The sequence below is a fragment of the Perca fluviatilis genome, chromosome 4, assembly GCF_010015445.1.
Source record: "Perca fluviatilis chromosome 4, GENO_Pfluv_1.0, whole genome shotgun sequence".
NCBI lineage: Eukaryota > Metazoa > Chordata > Actinopteri > Perciformes > Percidae > Perca > Perca fluviatilis.
The window spans coordinates 21,255,073-21,276,155 of NC_053115.1; the positions used below are offsets into that span (position 1 = coordinate 21,255,073).

Genomic DNA, 21,083 nt, shown 5'->3' on the forward strand with positions numbered 1-21,083 from the left:
AATTAGCAAGCAACGTAAAACTGGGGTCATCTTTAGAAACTGCCCACGTGTCTCCAAATGTCTCTGCTTCAACTTTAAATTGTCTCCTTTACAGTCATTTTTGAAAAGTTAATTAACTTAATTTACATGTGCACAACATTTAATTTAAGATGTATTGTATTCTATATAAGTGTTTATGATAAGCTTCTTACAGCTGTCGACTGGAAGGCTTGTAAATGTAGATGGTGAGACATTAACAGTAAACTTTATTATGTGAATTTATAAAAATCAGTGGAAGATAAATACAGATTATGTGCATGGTGGACAGTTTTAAAATGAATACTACAGCATTCATTCAGTATGAACGTTTTGAGAGGGAATACGTAATAGTGTTTTTGATGCAGAGAAGATTCCACTAGCCTCTGCTAAATGAAGTGTCCCAAGGGATACAAGAAGATTAATTTCCCCCGACCTCTGCTATCCGTGGGACCTGTAGCTCTTTTAATTATCTCTTTACTGAAAAAAGTACCTAGCTAAGAGCTCTGGTATTCTCGGTTTGATGTCAAATTTGGTATGTTCTCAACGGCTGTTGAATATGCTGCTCGGTGCAAATGCAAAAGAATTGACTCTGAGGTCAAAAATAAAATGTAAGAAAATAGTAATGTCCCATACGGACATATTCAAATAACTTTAGCTGTGTTTAGTTTAATATCATAGACCAAGACAAAAAATAAACAGCATTTGTTTTGTTTTTTTACATCTGAGTGATCTCGTCTCTGCAACGTGACATCATGGCTGCGCGTAAACATACACGCCACTTGGCTTTAGAAAGTGGCGTATCTGTACGCATTTCGAGCTATCCACGTGTATGTCTACGTCGTATACAGCGGGCAGGTTGGGTTTAGGAAAAGAAGAACGGGACGGTTGGGTTTAGTAAAAGAAGAAAGCGACGGTTGGGTTTAGGAAACGTGTCACGTGGGATACGATCCCCGGTCTCCTGGGTGAAAGTCCTGTGTTGTTTAACTCATCCACCACCCCAACCAACCTCCCTATGCGAATTTTCGGCCTTTCATACTACTCGCGACCGTAGTCGCTCTTAATGCTACGTCATCTTCTTATTGAGAATCGTGCTGTGATCACGAAACATGCTTCCCATTGAAATACATTAGTTTAAAAAACGTGCGAAATTTAGCTGGAAAAAAAATCTTTTCTCAGGAGAACTTGGCGTAAATTGACACGCAATCGCAAGGTAATGTAAGTCAATGGAGGCCAAATGGCATTGATAAACACACTAAAAAGCATCTTGATAACAGGCCAAAATGGCATACGAATTGGCGTGTCATACATACGCCACTTATTGAGATCAGTCTGGTCTTTCTCACTTTTGCTTAAAACATAAATGATGAAACAATTATCAAAATAGTTACCAATAAAGGATTAGACAATAATAGACCAAATATTGTGGCTCTACAGGAAGTAGTACAAGAAAAGGAAAACATTTTTGAACCACCCTGGTGCTGATTTAACTGCAACAAGAAACCCAAAAAAGAAAATGGTAAGGAGAGATTTTTTTTCTAGCAACAAATGAGGAGCAGAGATGTGGAGGTGAATGGGTGCCAGCCAGTTCAATGACTTTCAAAATCAGTTGAGCTGTGGATGGTGGATGGATCTTCTTCTATCTGCCCATCATGTAAAAAAACACACTAAACACTAAAAGAACACAATAAACTGCCCCAGTTAGTTAAAGGGACCACACAACAAGAGTATGTGAAACATAATACACTACCCTGCAGATATATCATAGCTTGAAGTTGATTGCCACACATGGGCTGCCTCCTTTCACTCATATTTTTATTAAAGCTCTTTGTCACTGGGAAATGCATGGTGAAACAAAAGGTGACACTTTATTGCCACTGGGCCAAAAAGGATAAAGATAGGTATGATAATTAGAAAAGGACAAACCAAGCAGTATTTAGGTCTTGTCTTGTGGCAAAAAGTCAATGAAGTGAAATCAGGCAGGACCTCGGTCTGGCCCTGAGGACCACTTCACTAAAGTCTCATCCATGATAAATGGCTTGCTATTGCACACTTGAGGATTACCACAGGGTTTCATGAAGACAGCAGCATCACTCCAGAAAACCCAACCTCCACAGCAGCTGCACCAGCTGTGAGGAAGAAGCTGGAGGCAGATGATGGAAGTAGTGAAGCTTCTTCACTACTGCTTTAAAAGTGCCAGTTTGAAGTCAATGCGTTGAGGGCTCCTGCGGTGTTGGAGAGAGTTAGCCACTATTTCACCACAGCTTCTTCTTTGCCCTAAACTCTTGCTACATCATGAAGTAAAGCAAGCAAATACATGCACAGCATGCACTGCAGCTCCCTATCCAGCAGCAAAACCTCAATGTGGGTGTTTGAGACGAGCTCAGGAAGGAGCATATTATCTGGTCACGACTCAGGCAGCAGGCACGCACGCTCACACACACGCTCACACACACGCTCACACACACGCTCACACACACACACACACACACACACACACACACACACACACACACACACACACACATACACGTTTAGCTAAATGTTGATGTGTTCCTGCCATAATTCTCTAACCCATTTTAGAGAAGCTTAGACATGTTATGTGACTGCCCCTGAGGTGTGTTAAATGCAAGTATGTGAAAGGTGGCTATATACTGTATGCAGAAGGCAGCCTTCAGTACACACAGTCAGTCGCTGCAAACCCACCCACACACGCTCACACCTACAGCGCATGCACATATGAAAACACACACACAAAAACGTATCGTTGGCATGTCCCTTCTTCTCTCCAAATTTGTTTAGCGTAGCAGTAATTATTCCTTTGGAGTATGGTTTAGCTGTAGTGACATGTGCTCCCAGCTTTACAAATCCTCTGTTTGTAGACAGGATGGATAACTGTGAGTCGCAGGGAGACAGTGAAAAAAACGACGACGAATTAGAAAACGAAAAGAAGCAGAAGGACAAAATGGGCTGGGTGGTGATGTAAAAAAAGATTTTATATAACGTAATATACTTTACTATTATATATATTGCACGTATTATTCATACCTATTCCTATACTTGTACTATTTACAGTATATCAACACACCATGGCTGCCAGAGTTGCTGGACTTATTTTGCACTAATAGTTGCATTCTCTCATATAGTCTTAGATATTTTATTACTTAATGTCACCTCTCAAATTTCTTATTTTATTAATTTAATTGAAATAGGTATTTTCAATTTTTTTCCCTCTCAGCATACATGTGTGTAGTTTGTTTATATGGAACGTCAAGAGGAAGCGATCTCCCGCTTAGCCTTTGCAGTTTATAGTGTCTCCATATTGATAGTTTGACACTTACACCTACCACAGTGCTGCACGTCATGAGCAAGCTATGCACCATGTGTGGCATATGCACATATGTTAGAGAAGAGAGAGACAAAGAGTAAATAAAAGAGGGTTATCATATTTGTTTGTTTGCTTATGAGGCCCACATTGCAGAGTCACAACATTTTAGCCCGTTATCTTCTTTAAAAGGACCATTTGGGATCAAATAAATTGATTTCAATGGAATTGAAGCGATTAGTGGATTCGCCTGTGGAGGTAAAGTAAATTACTCTGTGCTTTCATGCTACAAAGCATGCAGTCGCAGTGGTTGAAATTATAATTTGGTGCTATCGGGCATGCTTTATGTCTAAGGACCTCGCAAGCATAGAAGTGCAAATATGTGTGTGAGTGTGTGTTTAACTGTGCTTGTTTCCTGCTAAAATGCACCACTGCACCTTACAACATATGGTCAAGTGAAGCATTTAAGACCTGAGAGAATTACTATTGGACGCTATACTGCAGCTGCCTAAAACCCTTAAAGCCTGGCTAGAGTCAGAGCTACATTGAGCTAGTCGAACTTTCAACTAGCTGTCTTTAATGCTGCTGTAAAAATCAAATGTTCTCTTAATACTAACAAACAGCTTCTTTACAATGTGGCATTTCAGTTTTGAGAGAGAGGAACAGGTTACAGCAGACACTAAATTTGGCACACGCTGCAGAGCTAATGGTTGACAGATGCCGCTCCAGTTTGTGTACCAGTATATGTGTAGGGTCTGCAGCTTCCCTGTTGCTGAGTGGTACTTTATGTCCTCTCTGTTGACAGCATGTAGCCTGCTGCAGAAAGTGATGACAAAACACTGCAGAACCAAGGTCAGAGCTGTCTCATTACCTAAACCACTTCATCTTCCACAAAACACTTTATCTGATTAATATTACAGTGTACAAGTGGCCACTACAGAACCTCACCTTTCAAAAACTGTCAAATCTTATAATTTTATGCCACTGACTTCAGTGAGGCTTGGGTGATATGAAGGTATACCGTGAGTATAGACAACATTGGAGTTTGGAATGATTTTTGCATCAATATGATTAAGCACCTGAATTTGTATGTAATTCACTGAATTAGAGGAAAGCAGACATTGCCATATTGTTATATTATTTTTATTAATTTATTAACCTTTATTTTACCAGGAAATAATCCCATTGAGATTCAGAATCTCTTTTTCAAGGGAGTCCTGGCCAAGACAGCAGTATAACAGTTCCATATTAAAATATACAGTGAAAAACAGACAACAGAAAACAGAAAAAGACAGTTGGCAATTTAACATTATCTTAACATAATCACCAGCAGCGCTCACTAACAGCGCATTTAGTACTCAAATACTCCTTTATCCTAATTTTAAACTGTGTCATTGTTGGTAGATAGTCTAAGATGATTCTGCAATTTATACCAGGATGAGGGTGCAAAAACTTTAAAGGCACTTTCACCGAAGACAGTTCGCGTTCAGGGAATGTCATACATGATTTGCCCGTATGATCGAAGATTAAATTTCCTGGTGGTGACTTTAGGAGTCAGGAGAGAACATAAGTAAGGAGGCCGTTTAAACAGTATGATATCAATAATTCAGTCTTAAAATTGCCATATTTCCGTACATATCTCTATAATAATCTGAAACTAAATATACTGTGTCAGAACAGTTTATCTATAACTCCCAACCCCTAATATCAACAATCAAAAGTTAAAGACAGTTTTTAGAGGATAAAACATATTTTATCTTGTGTCTAACTGGTATCGTACTAGATAATCAAGATGGATAATGTCCATTGTCCTGTTCTGAACTTGGCAAAACTGCATTTTGCAACGCATAATTTACAAAATACACTAACTAAATGTTACAAACAATGATATTCTCTTTTGCCCCTCAAGTCCTATTTTGGTGTGAATGTAAAAGATACAATATGAGACACTCCTTCCTTTGTCATGTACATAAATCAATACTAGGCATAGGAAATGTCTTGTACTGCATCGGACATTTCGTTGTAAAACAAGGTTGCGCTTGGCAGCTAATGTGTGGTCAACACCAAGAGTCGGTAGTGAACCGGGCAGCCAGTGACTCAGGCTCTGATTCTTTGATGGATTGGTGCCTCTCATTATATGGTTTGAACTGAGACAGCAAGAGAAAGCAAGAAGGGAAGAGAGCAACAGACACTGAGAGATAGTTACCAGGGGAGAAATAGCCTGGTGATGCAGCTTCTCGTGATACACCATAAGTAGCTATTGGTTAAGGATAGAAAACAGGAATCTTCCCTTCTGCTGAGCTCATTTTCTCCTCTGTCTTTTTTCTTTCATGTCTGTCTCTCCCTCTGTAACCAGCTTTCTCTGTTATAACCCCTGTTCTCCTGTCTGGTATCTCTTTTCTCTCCATTTCCCCCATTATTACTTACTTCCTCTATCTGTCAGATAGCCCTGATTCCCTGCTGACTTCCAAGACTAACAGTGCTTCACATCGACCCTTGCGTAATAGAGGACAAACAAAGGCAGGCTGAACCTACTCTTCTATTAAACAAAAGGGATACACTGAGCAGACATGACTCTCCATCTAAATTCTGCTATAGGGAATTCACAGAACCTCAGAATTAATTTGGGAAACCCTCAACCCTGTGTTTAATCACACAGCAGACTTGTATGCCATTAGGTATAGGTGTTTCTTTTTTGTACAGTGCTGTGGGTACATAAAGGGCTGTCTCAAGGGGAAAAACCATCACCCAGTCAGCATATTGCATTCCACTACTCCTGAGCTGATCAAATTATGTGTACTTTCTGTGCAATTAGAGTGTAATTTAATGGCATAAGCTGCAAGACACAAGGATCACTGGGCCTCATGTAAGAACCACTCGTCTGAACACATACAGTATCTGTGATGAACATTTGTTTTCTTGTACTTTTTCTCTTTTAGGTACAAATAAAAATTCACGACTGGTCCAGACCTGTCGTACAGTCATGTTTCCACAGAGGGGAGCAAAAAAAACAAATTTGACCTGAAATCACAATGCATTAATCTGAATTAATTTGGGGTTTAAATATGATACAGAAACTTAATAAAAACATAAAACTAAGAAAAAATGTATCAAAGATTATTATTGTGTTCACCATATCATTATCATCATTGCAACATCATTTTAATATTAATATTATTTATATTTTAACACAGCAACCTGTCGGCGCTAGACAAAATGATCTCACTCCGACAGCTGCCTTAAGGTATAATTGTACTGTAGGCTTTAATACACACAATGTGGAGTGTTAATTACAGTACATCAAATATTTAGGTATTATAGGGAAAATGTCATAGATATTGTTGTTGTTGTATTATTTGTTGGCCTGAGAAGAGTCAAGCACCGACTTCTGTGAGGCTCAGGGAAAGTGTGTTGCACTATGAGCACGTTTAATAGGCTGTAACTGTACTAATGATGGACTAATGATGATAACAATACAGCACATTTTGTGTGTCAGCCTCTACAATGCAAAACAATCTAAAAAGTATGATAGACCATGTGTGTCTTTATGTCACTGTTAGATCGGAAATAAACAGAGTTTTGGGAGGTTATGAAAGGTTATGAAAGAGGTTATTTTCTTGCATTTATGCATTTGTGTGTGTGTGAGAAGAAAAGTACACACACACACACACACACACACATACACACACACACACACAGCTGCTGTACACAAGATGCAGTTTACTTTATGGACAATAATAACATCATGCCCTGTGTGTTACGTCAATGATGCCTCTGCTGTAATTTTGTGCTGCAAATTAGTCGGAAATGTGCAATTAATCAGACGGTATAACCATGCTGATAAGCCTGGGGGGCAGTTTTACAGCATATCATCCATCTTGTAAATCCCATTAGGTAGAAATAAATAATTAACACATCAATATGAAGCAGTGGATTGTTGTGAAGAGAGTGGTGGCTACAGCCACGACACCTTACATTACATGTCATTTAGCTGACGCTTTTATCCAAAGCGACTTCCACTAAGTGCATTCAACCATGAAGGTACAAACTCCGGACAGCAAGAATCAAGTGAAAGTACATTAGCTTCAAATAAGCCCAACTACAAAGAGTCACATCTAAGTGCAATGGGTAACTTAACCTAAGACAGAAGTTCCAGCAGTATGGGCCGTAGCATACAACATGACATTCTAGGACATTTTCCCGACTGTCTTAAGCAATGTGTATCACGCCCCCTTGTGCCAGCCTCATCACTATCCGAGTAACCTTACGCCGTTAACTAGATCCAGCATTTGAACAGTTACATGACAGAAGTTGCTGGCTACTTTGCTCAGCTGTAATTAGAGTCAAGAAATTAGTTAAATATTTGTGTTTGCATAAAAACTACCTTTCCTCTGCTGGTGAAATTATCACAGCAAGTGCCAACACTGCTCTCTGATCTCTCTCAGGAACACACAGACTCTCCTTATTCAGAAGCAAAAGGAAAGTGAGGAAAAAATACATGTCTGATTTAAGCAAATTTTATAATACGATTGTATTAAAGTGCTCATATTATGCTTTTTGGCTTTTTCCCTTTCCTTTATTGTGTTATATATCTTTTTTGTGCATGTTATAGGTTTACAAAGTGAAAATGCCCAAAGTCCACCCCAAAGGTACTTACCATCTCCAACAGAAAACACTGTTCACAAACTGCTCCAAAGAGTTGTAGTCCAGCTTTTACTTCCGTGACAAATGTTTTTGTAACACACGTTGTAATGCTAGCCTAGCTGCTAGCGTGGCACGCCCTCATACTCTGCAACTGACTAGCTAGTAGTCCTTACCTAGCTACTGCACATGTGCGACTCCCAACAAAGATGGAGTAGAAGTGTGATGCCTCACTCTGTAGCTAAAACAGAGAGCTCAACACACAGGGTGAAAAGACAAGCTGCAGCAATGTGAAGTACAAGAAAAATATGGTGTTTTAAAAAAATTCCCCTGTTTTTATGAAGGCAGGCTGTGGCCGTTCAGAACAGCTACAGAAACACCTCTGATGTGGCTGGACGACACCTCGTACAAACTAATTGAGATGAGGAAGCTTTTAGTGTGTGAATGTCAACTTTGATATTTTAATTATTACATTTGTTTTTGCAACCCATGCAGAGAAACTAAATGTAAACGGCAAACCGTTATGTGTGGTAAAATCACATCAATGCCTCTTTTCAACCATAAATGTTCACAATCATGAAGAGGATTACCGGTTGCCATAGCAACAGTGGACTATTTCACTAGAGGTTGTAATGCTGATTGGTCTCGTTTATGGCCCGCTTAGAAAATCTGTGTGCCTCATGCATGCATAATAACGGGTCTATCACTGAGATACTGCAGAGGAGTTAGAGTAGCACACAATGATAAAAAAAAAAAAGATCAGCAATACTAATAACACAATCAAAACAATTCCTGTTGTGGTTTGGTTGGCTCAGTGGGTAGAGCAGGCGCACATATATTTAGAGATTTATGCCTTGACGCAGAGGTCCAGGGTTCGACTCTGACCAGTGACGATTTCCTGCATGTCTTCCCCCTCTCTCACCGGTCCTGTCCATTAAAGGCGGAAAAGCTAAAAAAATTATCTTTAAAAAAAAAAAAAGTATTATTGAACAAATCGCCCTTCCCAATTGACCTATTTTAATGTGTTTTAGTTGCAAACAGAAGATAGTTGTTGGTTCAATCAGCAGCTATAGCATTTCTAGTTAATCTCGGTTGATAAAGCAGAAGGTTTCCTATTATATAAGTCATAAGTTCCACTAAACTCTACATTGCGTGGGTCTCCTAAACTTGAACTAGATTCAATGGAAATATCTTGTATTATGATGGAGTAAAAAGCTTTTGTGTAGTAGCTCCAATCGATGCATCTGCCCTTGCTTGAATAACGCCTCATCATTCTACTGAAGAGGCTATTTAAAAAAAGAGGATTGAAGAGGTCTGTTTATACAATGTGCAGGATTATATTAAAAAATAAATAAACTGAAATATCTGGCATGTCTCCTGGGGAATTGATCTTTCATTTGATCCCCTTATCATTAGAGTTAAGTTGATTTTTACATCATTAGTGATTACTAATGTGCAAATAATTCACTTTAAAGTGCAGCACTTATGTATACATTTACTCCCAAATTTATTCAATTCCAAGCCCGTGAGTACGATATACTCGCATAAAATATTTTGCCTGTCTTAAATAGTAGTATAGTAAGTATACTACTGTCACAATGTCTGCCTCACTTCTGTATATTACTGCACATTCATTCTATTCTTCTATTTTAAAATGGGTAAAATCTATTTTTCGGGGATCAATATTATATAAGGCTCCATTTAGACAACATTAGATATATGGACCATATATACTTACAAAACATGCATGGAAAGAAATTCTCTATCTAAGCAAATTATTCCCAATTCAAAATAATCCCCAAAAAAATTAGCATTACAGGGTATAATGAGTATATTAAAATGAGCTGTACTCGATATATTCAAAACATGAATACAGTAACAAATATTTGCTATAAAGATTTAGTGGAGTAATGGCCTCCTGAACAGAGAATAAGGTCACCCTCCTCTGTGTTCTAATCTGAGCTTTTCTGTTCTTGTGCATGCATGTAAGTGCACAAGTGCCTTGTGCGTCAGACGCCAAGGGGCGTGGCAAAGTGTTGGTATTTGACGAGTCTGGAAACGTCTGGCATGTAGAGGCTATCCCAGACCACTTTTTTTCTGAATATCGAGTACAGCCCCTTTAATACCTGCTTAGCCTAAATTCACAACAAATGTCTCGCTTCTGGTATCCACAGACAGTTTTCACCAGGCTAAATAACATCAAACCTATTTGGCTTTTCAACGGACATAAATAGTTTTTAGCTAAAACAGTACTGTTCCCACCATTCATCAGCTAGCATTCTCACAAGGCGCAGGCTTTTCACTAAAAATATGTAGTGGTAATTAGTAGTTATGCGAATCACAGGTTACCTCTCGATACGATACGCGATACATGGCTCACAATACCGATAATATCACGATACAGCAATTCTGCGATAATCAATATATTGCTAGACAATCCTACTGTATAATGATACATTACGATATCTGTCCAACTATGAATACAAAATGACAGCGAAAAAGGTTAAGTGCAGGTTTTCTTTCTTTATTATAGTGCTTTAGTGCAAAACCAACCTGTGTATGCAAAATATTATATAAATAAAGAATATATAAAATTAATTGTAACTTCATATATTAGGCTTCATTCACAACCTCTTCATTAAAATAAAATATGTGATATAGAAACAAATCAGATTTTTAAAGACTCATAAAACAACATATGACCGTTCTATTTAATATTGTGAAACGGTCGCACAGAAGTTGTTTTAAACACGTGGTTAACATTGTGAAACGGAACTACTTAGTTAGATTTAGGCAACAATACTACTTGATTAGGTTAAGGAAACGATTATGGTTTGGGTTAAAAAGGAGTAGGATTGCTACGGGTGTAAGTCTGTGATGTAGTTACGTCCATGACGTGGTTAGGTATTAATGTAGTTGCGTTGGTTAAAGGAACACGCTGACTTATTGGGACTTTAACTTATTCACCGTATCCCCCAGAGTTAGATAAGTCCATACATACCCTTCTCATCTCCGTGCGTGTTGTAACTCTCTGCTCGGGGCTTCTCAGGTGCTGCAAGCATATCACTCCGCCCAAGTAGCAGAAGTAGCACTGCTTTGCCTTTCTGAGAATATAGTTCCCCGTTTATATACAGATAGAAGATGGCTGTGTCTAATGTGACCTTGTTATTTGTACACCCTATGACTATACAAATCACAACATGTAAATAGGAACCAGTTACCTCCAGGATCTGTGCTAGGCTTAGCTACCGGAGGGGCCGTCGGACAGAGTTACAACACACACAGAGATGAGAAGGGTATGTATGGGTTACGGTGAATAAGCTAAAGTCCCAATAAGTCGGCGTGTTCCTTTAACTTACTTGACTTTTGGTTTTACATGGCACATGAACAGCGGCCTCCTGAGTGAAAGTCCTATGTTTGTTTGACTGATCCACCACCCCAACCTTTTTTCCACACAGAATGTGGTGCTCTTTATACTACATTACTTAACTTCCTCCTACATCGGCCATTAGAGGTCACCACCTTACAACAAACAACTAAATATGGGTCGCGATAAGCGGCTTGCACAATCTACCTGTGCGGCCATTTTTTTAGTGCTGATGTGTGGATAGTCTTCATTAGCCACTCTGCTAAAACTGCTTGATAAACCCACCTTACAAAAGTAATTTTTAATGTATTTTCGAGTATAATTGTATTAAATGGGGCCAAACTGTAGTTCTATTCATAGTAGGGCTGGGCAATATATTGATATTATATCGACATTGATATATGAGGCTAGATATCGTCTTAGGTTTTGGATATCGTGATATCCTGGTTTTGAAGGCTGCATTACAGTGAAGTAATGTAATTTTCTGGACTTATTTACTGTTTTATAATTTGCCATGGTATCCACATCATCACCGCAACTTTTCCTCAAATTTGACCAATAACTGGAGTTTCCCGTGACTTCAACCAATCCCAGCAGTCCCACATGCCAGACTTTACGTCAGTATAATGTGACTCTAAGTGCCACTGACCAAGCGGGAGTGAGAGAAAGCTTTTTTCCGATATGAAGACGAGACTCAAACATCTCCCATTTACCAACAAAACGTACAGCGAAAGACCGTGCAAAACATTTCAGACCGCCCTGCCAACCTGTATACATTTTAACATCAATGTACGCTGTAATGTTTTTTTCACTCTAAAGTCAGCAGCTGCTGTTTCAATCCTGTCGGCTGTCTGCAGCGGGCGTGGGCTAGGCTGCTGCTCATACAGTTCCCCCTCTCCTGACGCAGACACACACGGTGGATGCAGGAAAAACCGGAGAGGAGACGACACAATGACCTAAATTGAGGACAGCTATGCTCGTTATTGTAAGTGCAATGATAAGTTGAAGTCAGTACTTTATCAAACCATATGAATGTGTGTCCCAGACCAGGTTAGGAAATTAACTAACAATGTACAGATCAACAAGCCAATGACACATATGTTCAAATTTGATTAATTCAATTAATTATTATTTTTTGTCTTAAATCCACCAGCCATTTTCATATTATACCAACATCTGCAGCATCCTGAGCCTTTTTGGTAAGGTTACTAGGAAAACTCAGCCCAGAGTAGTTTTATTCTCCCCGAAACAAGTTTCCTTTTTATTTTTAAAGAACTATACCAAAAAAAAAAAAAAAATCGCAACTTTTTTGCAACTTTCACTGTCTCCCACAACTTCATTGCAACAAACATACAAAAGACATTGCAACTTTTATCGCAATTTTTTTTACAAAAGCTCCCGCAAAATCAGGCATTTTGGGCCACAACAATCTCAAAAAAAGGCCGCGAAATCCTGGAGGGACTGATTATTGCTGATTATTTATCTAAACTCTCATTGTGTAAATATTTGTGAAAGCACCAATAGTGAACCCTTCAATATCGCCACAATATTGACATCGATGTATTTGATTTTCTCCATATCTCCCAGCTCTAATTCATAGATGTACACATTCCTTTAAAATAATGTAAAATCTTCTTTGCTCCTTGTTAGCTTTGTTTTGGCATCATTCGCGTAACCATTCATTCAGACTGTACTGCGGCCTCTGGCTTCTTGGTTAGATTATATTTTAGGGAATAAAACCACTCAAGCTGTTTGGCTCGTTTAGTTTAACAGCCTCTTGATATGTCAATTTATGGAGATGGCACAGGCAGTAAGTGCTGTGCTTATATAATTGTCTTTACAAAATGTCTGCCACAGTGGAGAGCAGGGAAAAAACAGCAAAGTAAAGGGAAACGTACATACTACTTACCAATGCAAAGGGGGGAAATTTTACTTCCTGCCACATTTAAATAAGCTAAAAGGATAACTGCTTTTCTTGACATAAATGTAATAGGTGATCTTTAGTCCTAACAGGCCTCAGGGATTAAAATATTCTCAATGCTGGTTATTAGTCAGTCAGTATTGACATAGCCAGTGCCACAAATTTGCAATCACTAATAGCCTGGTCTCCTGGGAGCAAACACAAGCCTTCTGTTTATCTAGGTACTCCTCACAGCGACAGCGTGGAATAAATAATCATATTTATTAAAATGCGAAATAATGAAAGATACACAATAAAACCAGCGTATATTTCTACCATTTATTAAAATAAGACTATATATTTATGAGTGTTCAAAGACTCTCGTGAAAATGACAAATAAATAAATGAATAGATTTCATACATTTAAAAAAATATATATAACTTGGTCAATGGGTCTTTATTTATAATGCCAATATTGTGTTTATAAGTTGACACCTAAGAGCTTTTCATTTCTTTGCAGAGACAAGCCCCAACAATCATAAGTTTAAACAAACAACATATACATAGTTTTTCATTGCAAAACAGGTTTTCTGACCTGACCCCACTATAGGCAGGATCACATCTCTTCTCAGTGTCTTCCAAAACAATTGCATACGTTAAAATAAGTATTCATATGACCGCTTTCTGATCTGCCACCGCTATAGCTAAGGTTTGTTTTTGGTAAAACTTCGTTATGGTTAGGAAAATATTCAGGTTTGGATTACCAAAGATTGAGGTTTGGGATTGATTGTGACCATGATAATTAGGGCAGCACTGACAGTTAATCTTTTAGTACATGAAAAGTCTAAAAATGTGAAAAATGTCCATTCCAGTGGTTGAATGAGTGAGACATAACTCATAACTCGCTAGGGCTCCTTGTAAAGGTAAAGGTGAACATAGATCACATTAGCCATTAAACAAATGATAGAAATGCTATTGTTTATTAACAGGCTTAAAAACATACTTTCAACATGTTTTATCAGTTTTGAACTTTAAAAACCATCACGTCCTATTTTGGAAGTTACAAGGTTACACATTTTACATTGGAGTTGTTTCTGTATAACCCCTTGGGCTGGAAACGCCACTGGTCTAGTAACAGCTGAGAGGTACAAGACACCAGGAGGTCGAAACCAAGAGGACCCTATAAAGTCAACATGATATTGCTACCGGCTGTACTAAGGTTAGTTATCTCTGTATGTGTGTGTGTGTGTGTGTGTGTGTGTGTGTGTGTGTGTGTGTGTGTGTGTGTGTGTGTGTGTGTGTGTACCTGCAGCTGATAACCATAATGCCATGAATAATTCCCGAATAATGGCCATGAAGTCAAAACTACATCCAGCAGAAATGCCAAGCACCCTTGAAAAAGACTGGACATGTTTGCAGTTTTTAGTGTATGTGCTGCACTCTATGTGGGTGTGTTGTGAAAAAAGTGTATTTAGAGTGTATATCTTTAGTAAATAAAATTTAACAATGACCTGCTTTATTCCCAAACCACATTTCTATAGTAAACTCGTTCAGCAAAAACGAGGAACACCGAAAAATGCTGAATTCAGTTTGATAACAGTTTGTTTTTTCTATCGTGTATAATCAGATGACAGAAAATACAAACACACCATGAAGGTGCTCGTAAATTCATGAGTGTGTGCATGTGTGAGATGTTGCTCCACCTCCCCACCTGCTCTCACTGTGTACTCCTGTCTGCTGGCTATGGAGAAAATTAGAATTACTTTTTTTAAACACATGCATGCATGCATGCAAGCACACAGACATGCACAAACTTAAGGGTCTTGTTTAAATTTAAAGTAGGTCGTCATCATCATACTAAAAAAGTGAATGAGTTGATAAAAACTGTGCCTTTTCTGCTGTGCAACCACAGGGAAGAACACAAATATGGTGATTTGTTTTTCTTATTTTGTAGTTTTTGTGCTTCCTAGTCAGTTGAAACAGTTTCAAATGTTTCAAATGTACTCAGTATGCTCTCAAATACCAACAAGTTAAAGCTTGAGCTTTAACTGCAGGGCGATTAGGTGACATTCACCATTGATCCCCGCTCGTCGGAGAACTGTGCGTCAACCTGCAGTCAAACCAACAAAACCCTCTGCTATGAGTCATATTAAAAAGTCAACAGTCCGAAATAATCTCCTCTGATGGGTAATTATGCAATATAGGTGGAAAATACGCTCACTGGTACAGACCGCAGAGTACATACAGTATATTCAATAGATAAACAGAGAGATAAAGAAAAGGAGAGCAACAAAAAAAAAAAGACAGCGAGAGAGATGCAGACAGATATAGAGCAGCAAAGGAAAGAGTGCAGATGTGGCCTTTGGGCTGAAACTGCTGAATCACCACGTCTCTTTTCATTACTTCATCACATCAGGAACCCGGAGCACTTTCTCTGGAGCCACACACAGAGAGACTGTCATGATAAAAAGCAGAGAGAGGGAAGCAAAGAGGAAAAAGGCGGACAAGAACACCCAACAAGACAAACAGGAAAGAGCGTCACATAGACATCCGATAAAGGGAGATTCCCAGATCTTCTCCCTCTATCTTCCTTCAACCGCCCCTGTGTGCTGAAGCCACCTTGATAGGCACACACACACACACACACACACACACACACACACACACACACACACACACACACACACACACACACACACACACACACAAACACACACAAACACACAAACACACACTAACATTCTGAGTGTAAAAGAAAAAGTTTATGTTGGAGAAAGGCGAATGAAGGTACAAAGGAACTAAAAGAAGACAGACAGAGCAAGAGAAAAAAAGCCTCATTGTTTCTTATTACGATCATCGCTATGTAACGTAAAGAAGTGATTATTCCCCCAACTGATGGCAGAATTTGTGATTTGGCAGGATAGTTTCAAATTTCATGATGTGAGGATCACCTAAAAGTCTGGCTTCAGGCTGATGCTATCCATAAAAAATTATTTAAAAAAATAAATAAAATGAAATGTTTTTTTTTTATAAAATATTTGTGTGTGTGTGTGCAGATACAAGTAACGTCAAACAGACGTGTGCTCTCATTTCTGATTGATTAGAATATAGCCTTGATGAGAACGACATGAAAAATCTTTCGGTTTTTATTTTATTAGTATATTACTGAAAGTCTCAGACCACACTCTGTGCTGAGTGGAAAATCAATAACATTTAGCAGAATGCCTCTCTGGCCTAAATGCTTTAAGTGAAGCTCTGTCTGCAAGCCCTCAAAGAAACAACATTAATATTTATGTTCAGCTATTTGGATGAAGTATTGTTTACAAACAAAATGGGAGGAGGTTTGGAAATAATGCCAGTGAAGTTACAAATTCATTGCATTACATTTCTTAAATGTCAAATTTCATTACTTACTTGGCACCATTGCCCTACAACAAGTCTGCATATGTATTACAGGATTTAGGCTTTTCTGGTGTGGACCAGGACAAAGACGTGGAAGACAGTTTGCAAGAACTTGAACATGTATTTCTACATTGGCTAGATCTACACATATTTCACAGCATTCACTTAGCACACATTTGTAATGTGACATGAATTAGCAGTCACCGCCAACTAAATAGTCACCGCCTATATTCTTGTAATTTATTTTATGACTTTGTTTATGTAGCCAACCTAATGCTTGTTTTTGTTTTTTTATTCAGTGCTCACTTGTGTTCAATGTATTGTTGTTTGATTAGGACTCTTGTAATTGTAATTGCTCATTATATATATTTTTTTTTCTTCCTTAGGTGAGATCCCTTCTATAAGCCCCTAGGGGTTTTCTTAATCTCACCTGCACAATATTTATTATATTTTATTTTCTTGTGTTACTGTTTCAATAAACAAATTCAAACTCAATACTTATTTCTATGCATACTGTACATGTCTCCCAAATGTAGAGCAATCAGATCCCTTCCTTCTAAAACCACACTACATAAACCACATTGTTAGTGGTGGTTACACATCACTTAAAATGACTGTCGTAGGTCATGAGGGGTTTCAGCAATGACAGGCTACAGTGATTTTAAAGGGCAACAATCTGGTTGTAAAGGCAGCTAAGGAATACAATTATTCTGGAGGAATAAACTCTTAAATGTCTTTTTTTCTGGCTATGCAGAGTAGTTGGCACTTGCTTATGCTATTTCAGATAATTCAGATATTATATCCATATGCGTACGGTCATTATATATTTTGTAAAAACAGGACTTAAGTAAAGCAACGCATTTAAGCGCCACTTTTCTGAATGTAAGCTGCAGTGTCTCACATTCAGACATCGCCAAAACATTATGGTGGAAGCCATCCAATCATAAGCCACCAAAAACACTCCCAGCAAGTTGCACAGGATTACCCTAAAGTAGAGCTGCCACTACAGTGTAGTGGAACCTCAGCACTCATGCATGTATTCACCATTCATAATTCACCATTATAGAGTTAATCCTGTTCTGATTGTGTTGGAAATAATATCCACTGTACTAAACATTGAAAAACCATTTAATCGTTTTATGTACCAGTGTCTCAGACATTACTTCATCAATGGTAAATTGCACCACTTATTTTCACTGCAAATGACAGTAATACATATAGGATTATAGCTATTTAGTATTATGGCATTTCAATACTGTACCACAAGAGAATGGAGCCAAAATGGTTAATAGTGGCAATGCATTCATTTGCATTAACAAGATGCATTTTCAAACGGAAAATAGTCAACTTCCCAAATAATTATAAACCATTATGAACCAATCTCAACTAAAGGCCTACTTACTCGCTTGTTCTGGAGCTTTTGACCATATCACATAGTCATCAGCAGATGGAGTTTGCTCAGTTGTCACTGAACTCATTGACGTTCAAACCATTGTCAACCCCTTAAGGACTTCTCTTCCTTGTTGGTTTAAAAGCTTAAAAGACACTTCATTCTTTTTTTTTCTTTTTCTTTTTTAAAAGATACTTTTTTTGGGCATTTCCGTCTTTAATGATAGGAAAGCAAACAATGAAAGGGTGAGAGAGAGGGGGAAGGAAATCTTCCCAGGTCGGACCCTGGACCTTCTGCGTCGAGGCATGAACCTCTGTGTATGTGCGCCCGCTCTACCGACTGAGCTATCCTGGCCACAAAAGCCACTTCATTCTTGACCTTTAAACCAGCAACAATCTCAACTCGTGGTCCACTTACTCATTTGTTCTGCTATGCGTTTGACCATATCACGTTTTTTTGTTTGCAACAGTAAACACACTCAGTTTTATGTGAGATAGTACCCAATAATTGCCAAAAGACAACACTCGAGAACGTCAATTAAATTGAAAAGGTCAAAAGTGTTGCCACTATATCACATAGCCATCCAATCCAGGGCTAAGAAGATGAAACTACACCGACATAATGACAGCAATGAACGGCTGTAAAATCCATCATCATCCGCCACACAGAAAACCTTTATAGCCTGAAAATGTGATTTACAGAAACAGAAAGCAGCGAGTGGGATAGCAAATATTACAACACAGCCAAGGACTTACATTTCACTTGTGTTATGTGATGTTTTATTCAGAGCTTCATTGCTCTTTTATGACTGTATGATATACGAGTTGATAGTGGAAGGATAATATCCTGTTAGCCAACTTGTGCTGTCAAGGGATGAAAACACTTACTCATAGCTCTCTAACATAAGCATGCACGTACATGACGTCATAAAGGTTCACATAAACACACAAAAACAGAGGCAGGGGACAGTGCTGGGTGGTGGGATGTGTGAATTCGAACCCCAGAGAAAAGCTGTCCTGTCTTTTTAGATTAATGGAGCTGTTTCTATTTTGGGAGCAGCTTTAGTAAGAGGAGGGAAAACATTTGAATACAAAGACATATAACACAAAAAGAAAAGGATTTAAGAATTCATTTCAGGATTCATGTGAGACTAAAATCAATCGCAATGTGTCAGTCATCGTTAGGCCAATGCACGCACACTTAAGTGAGCTTTTTCAAATTAACAGTAAATCATATTCCTTCTGGCTTACTATAACCCAAAATTTTTACACCAAATCTGAAGAGCGTCCCAAAAAAACAGAAACAGCGTGCCAGCTAACACAACCAACTTCCCATCAGTCAATTGGCCAACACTCAACCCATCATTAAAGTCATTTGAATCTTAACACTTACCACTCATGCTGGGGCTCGTCAATGACCAACAGGATCTTGAACTTCTTGGAGAGCGAGGGAGACGTAGCAGACTGCTCCACAAACCCAGCGGCGGATGCCGCCGTCTGTTTGACCACGTTGGTGATGGAGCTGATGGAGCTGAAGGAGCTGAAGAAGCCAGAGGAGGAGGAGGAGGACGGCTGGGCCTGTTGAGGCTGCTGAGCCGGCTGGCTCGCACGCCGCTCCTGAGCTGCGGGGGAGCTGGCGGGTGCCTGGGACGGTGTTGGAGCTTTGGTCGGGGACTGGGCAGGCGCGGGCGCCGAGGTTGGGGGTGCACTTTGCTGGGAAGGGGAGGTGGCGGTGGGGGGAGGAGGAGCAGCTGGGTCAGGCCTCTGGAGGTCTGTCATGTAGCCGTTGGGCAGGTTGGACATGAAGCTGCTGTCAGAGAGGCGGCGGCGAAGGAAGTTCATGATTGCGCTCGAAAGGTCGGTGTCTCAGGCAGTCGGTTAGTTGCTCTCCAAGTGTGTCTCTTGATCTCTTGGCTGAATGGAGTGAGAGCAGAGACAGGCTGAGATGGTTACAGAGAGAGAGAGACACACACACACTGGTCAGAGGTTAGATGAATGACAGAGAGCAAATCAGTCCAAATAATTGGGGGATGGGTGACAGAGAGCTGCTTCTGAGTTAGAGGAATGGAAAGCAGGAAGGAAGGAAACGGATGGATGAAGCGATGGATACAGCTCTGGTCCAGTCTTCAAGAGACAGCTCTCCAAAGCGCAGCTAAGCCAACGAAACAACGTGCGTGTATGTGGTGTTCCTCCTCTTGAGCCTCACGCCTCCTCACAAATGCGTGTGTGTGACGTGCGAGAGGGTGTCTGAGAGAGAGAGAGAGAGAGAGAGAGAGGTGTGTGGTGCAGGTGCTCTCCCCCCTCTGCTCTGCCTTCCTGCCTCCTGAGCTGCTGCGAGCTGAATGCACTCAAGAGATGCTTCTCTCTGCCTAGCTCACCCTTTCACTCTGTCCTTTTCCTCTTGCTCACTCACTCTCACTCGGCACGCTCACTGGCTCTCTCCCCCTCCCCCTCGCCGCCTCCTCCTCTCTCCTGTCATCATCCTCCTACATCATAGGCTACGTGTGTGTGTCGTGCTGCAGCCTTGTAGCACTGCGTGCCGTGTGCATCGACTGGAAGGGGTTTCCTGCGAGCGCGCACAAGGTGGAGTTCAGAGATGGAAACACCATCCACCCTGCCCTGCAAGCCCCACCTCCTTCTCCCGCCATCCATCCATCCATCTTTATAAACCTCCTTCTCCCTCATCCCTTTTCCCGCCATTATGGGCTCATGTACTGTTTGTGCTGACACATTTTCTAGTAGATGAATTCTCATAGAGCTGAAAAAATCCCCCCCCCCCCGAGAATCTGCTCAATGGTCATTTAAAGCATTTGGCATACTGGAGGGCAGGGTTGATTTGTAATTCATACTAATATGGTGAAAAAAGCTGGGACAGAGATGTTTTCTCTCTAATAGTTCCTATCGACTGATTTATTCAGTCAAATGATTCCCTCCAGTTAAGTGGAACGTGTTGCTCCTTTATAACGTGTGCTGTTCTGCAGCCTACGAAGGTAATGGTGGCGCTACTAATACTAATAGGCCTTTTACACTAAACCTGGTGTGTG

General features: G+C 39.7%; 1 protein-coding gene across 1 annotated transcript in view; it reads right to left on the bottom strand.

Annotated features, from left to right (window-relative positions):
* syn2b (synapsin IIb) overlaps positions 1 to 20,474 on the bottom strand; it is a 78,829-nt gene extending 58,355 nt beyond the window's left edge. The window contains exon 1 of the mRNA XM_039797788.1: positions 19,433 to 20,474. Coding sequence (XP_039653722.1) covers positions 19,433 to 19,881 — 449 coding nt within the window. The 5' untranslated portion in view covers positions 19,882 to 20,474. The remainder of the gene's footprint in view (positions 1 to 19,432) is intronic.
* Between the last annotated feature and the right edge of the window lie 609 nt (positions 20,475 to 21,083).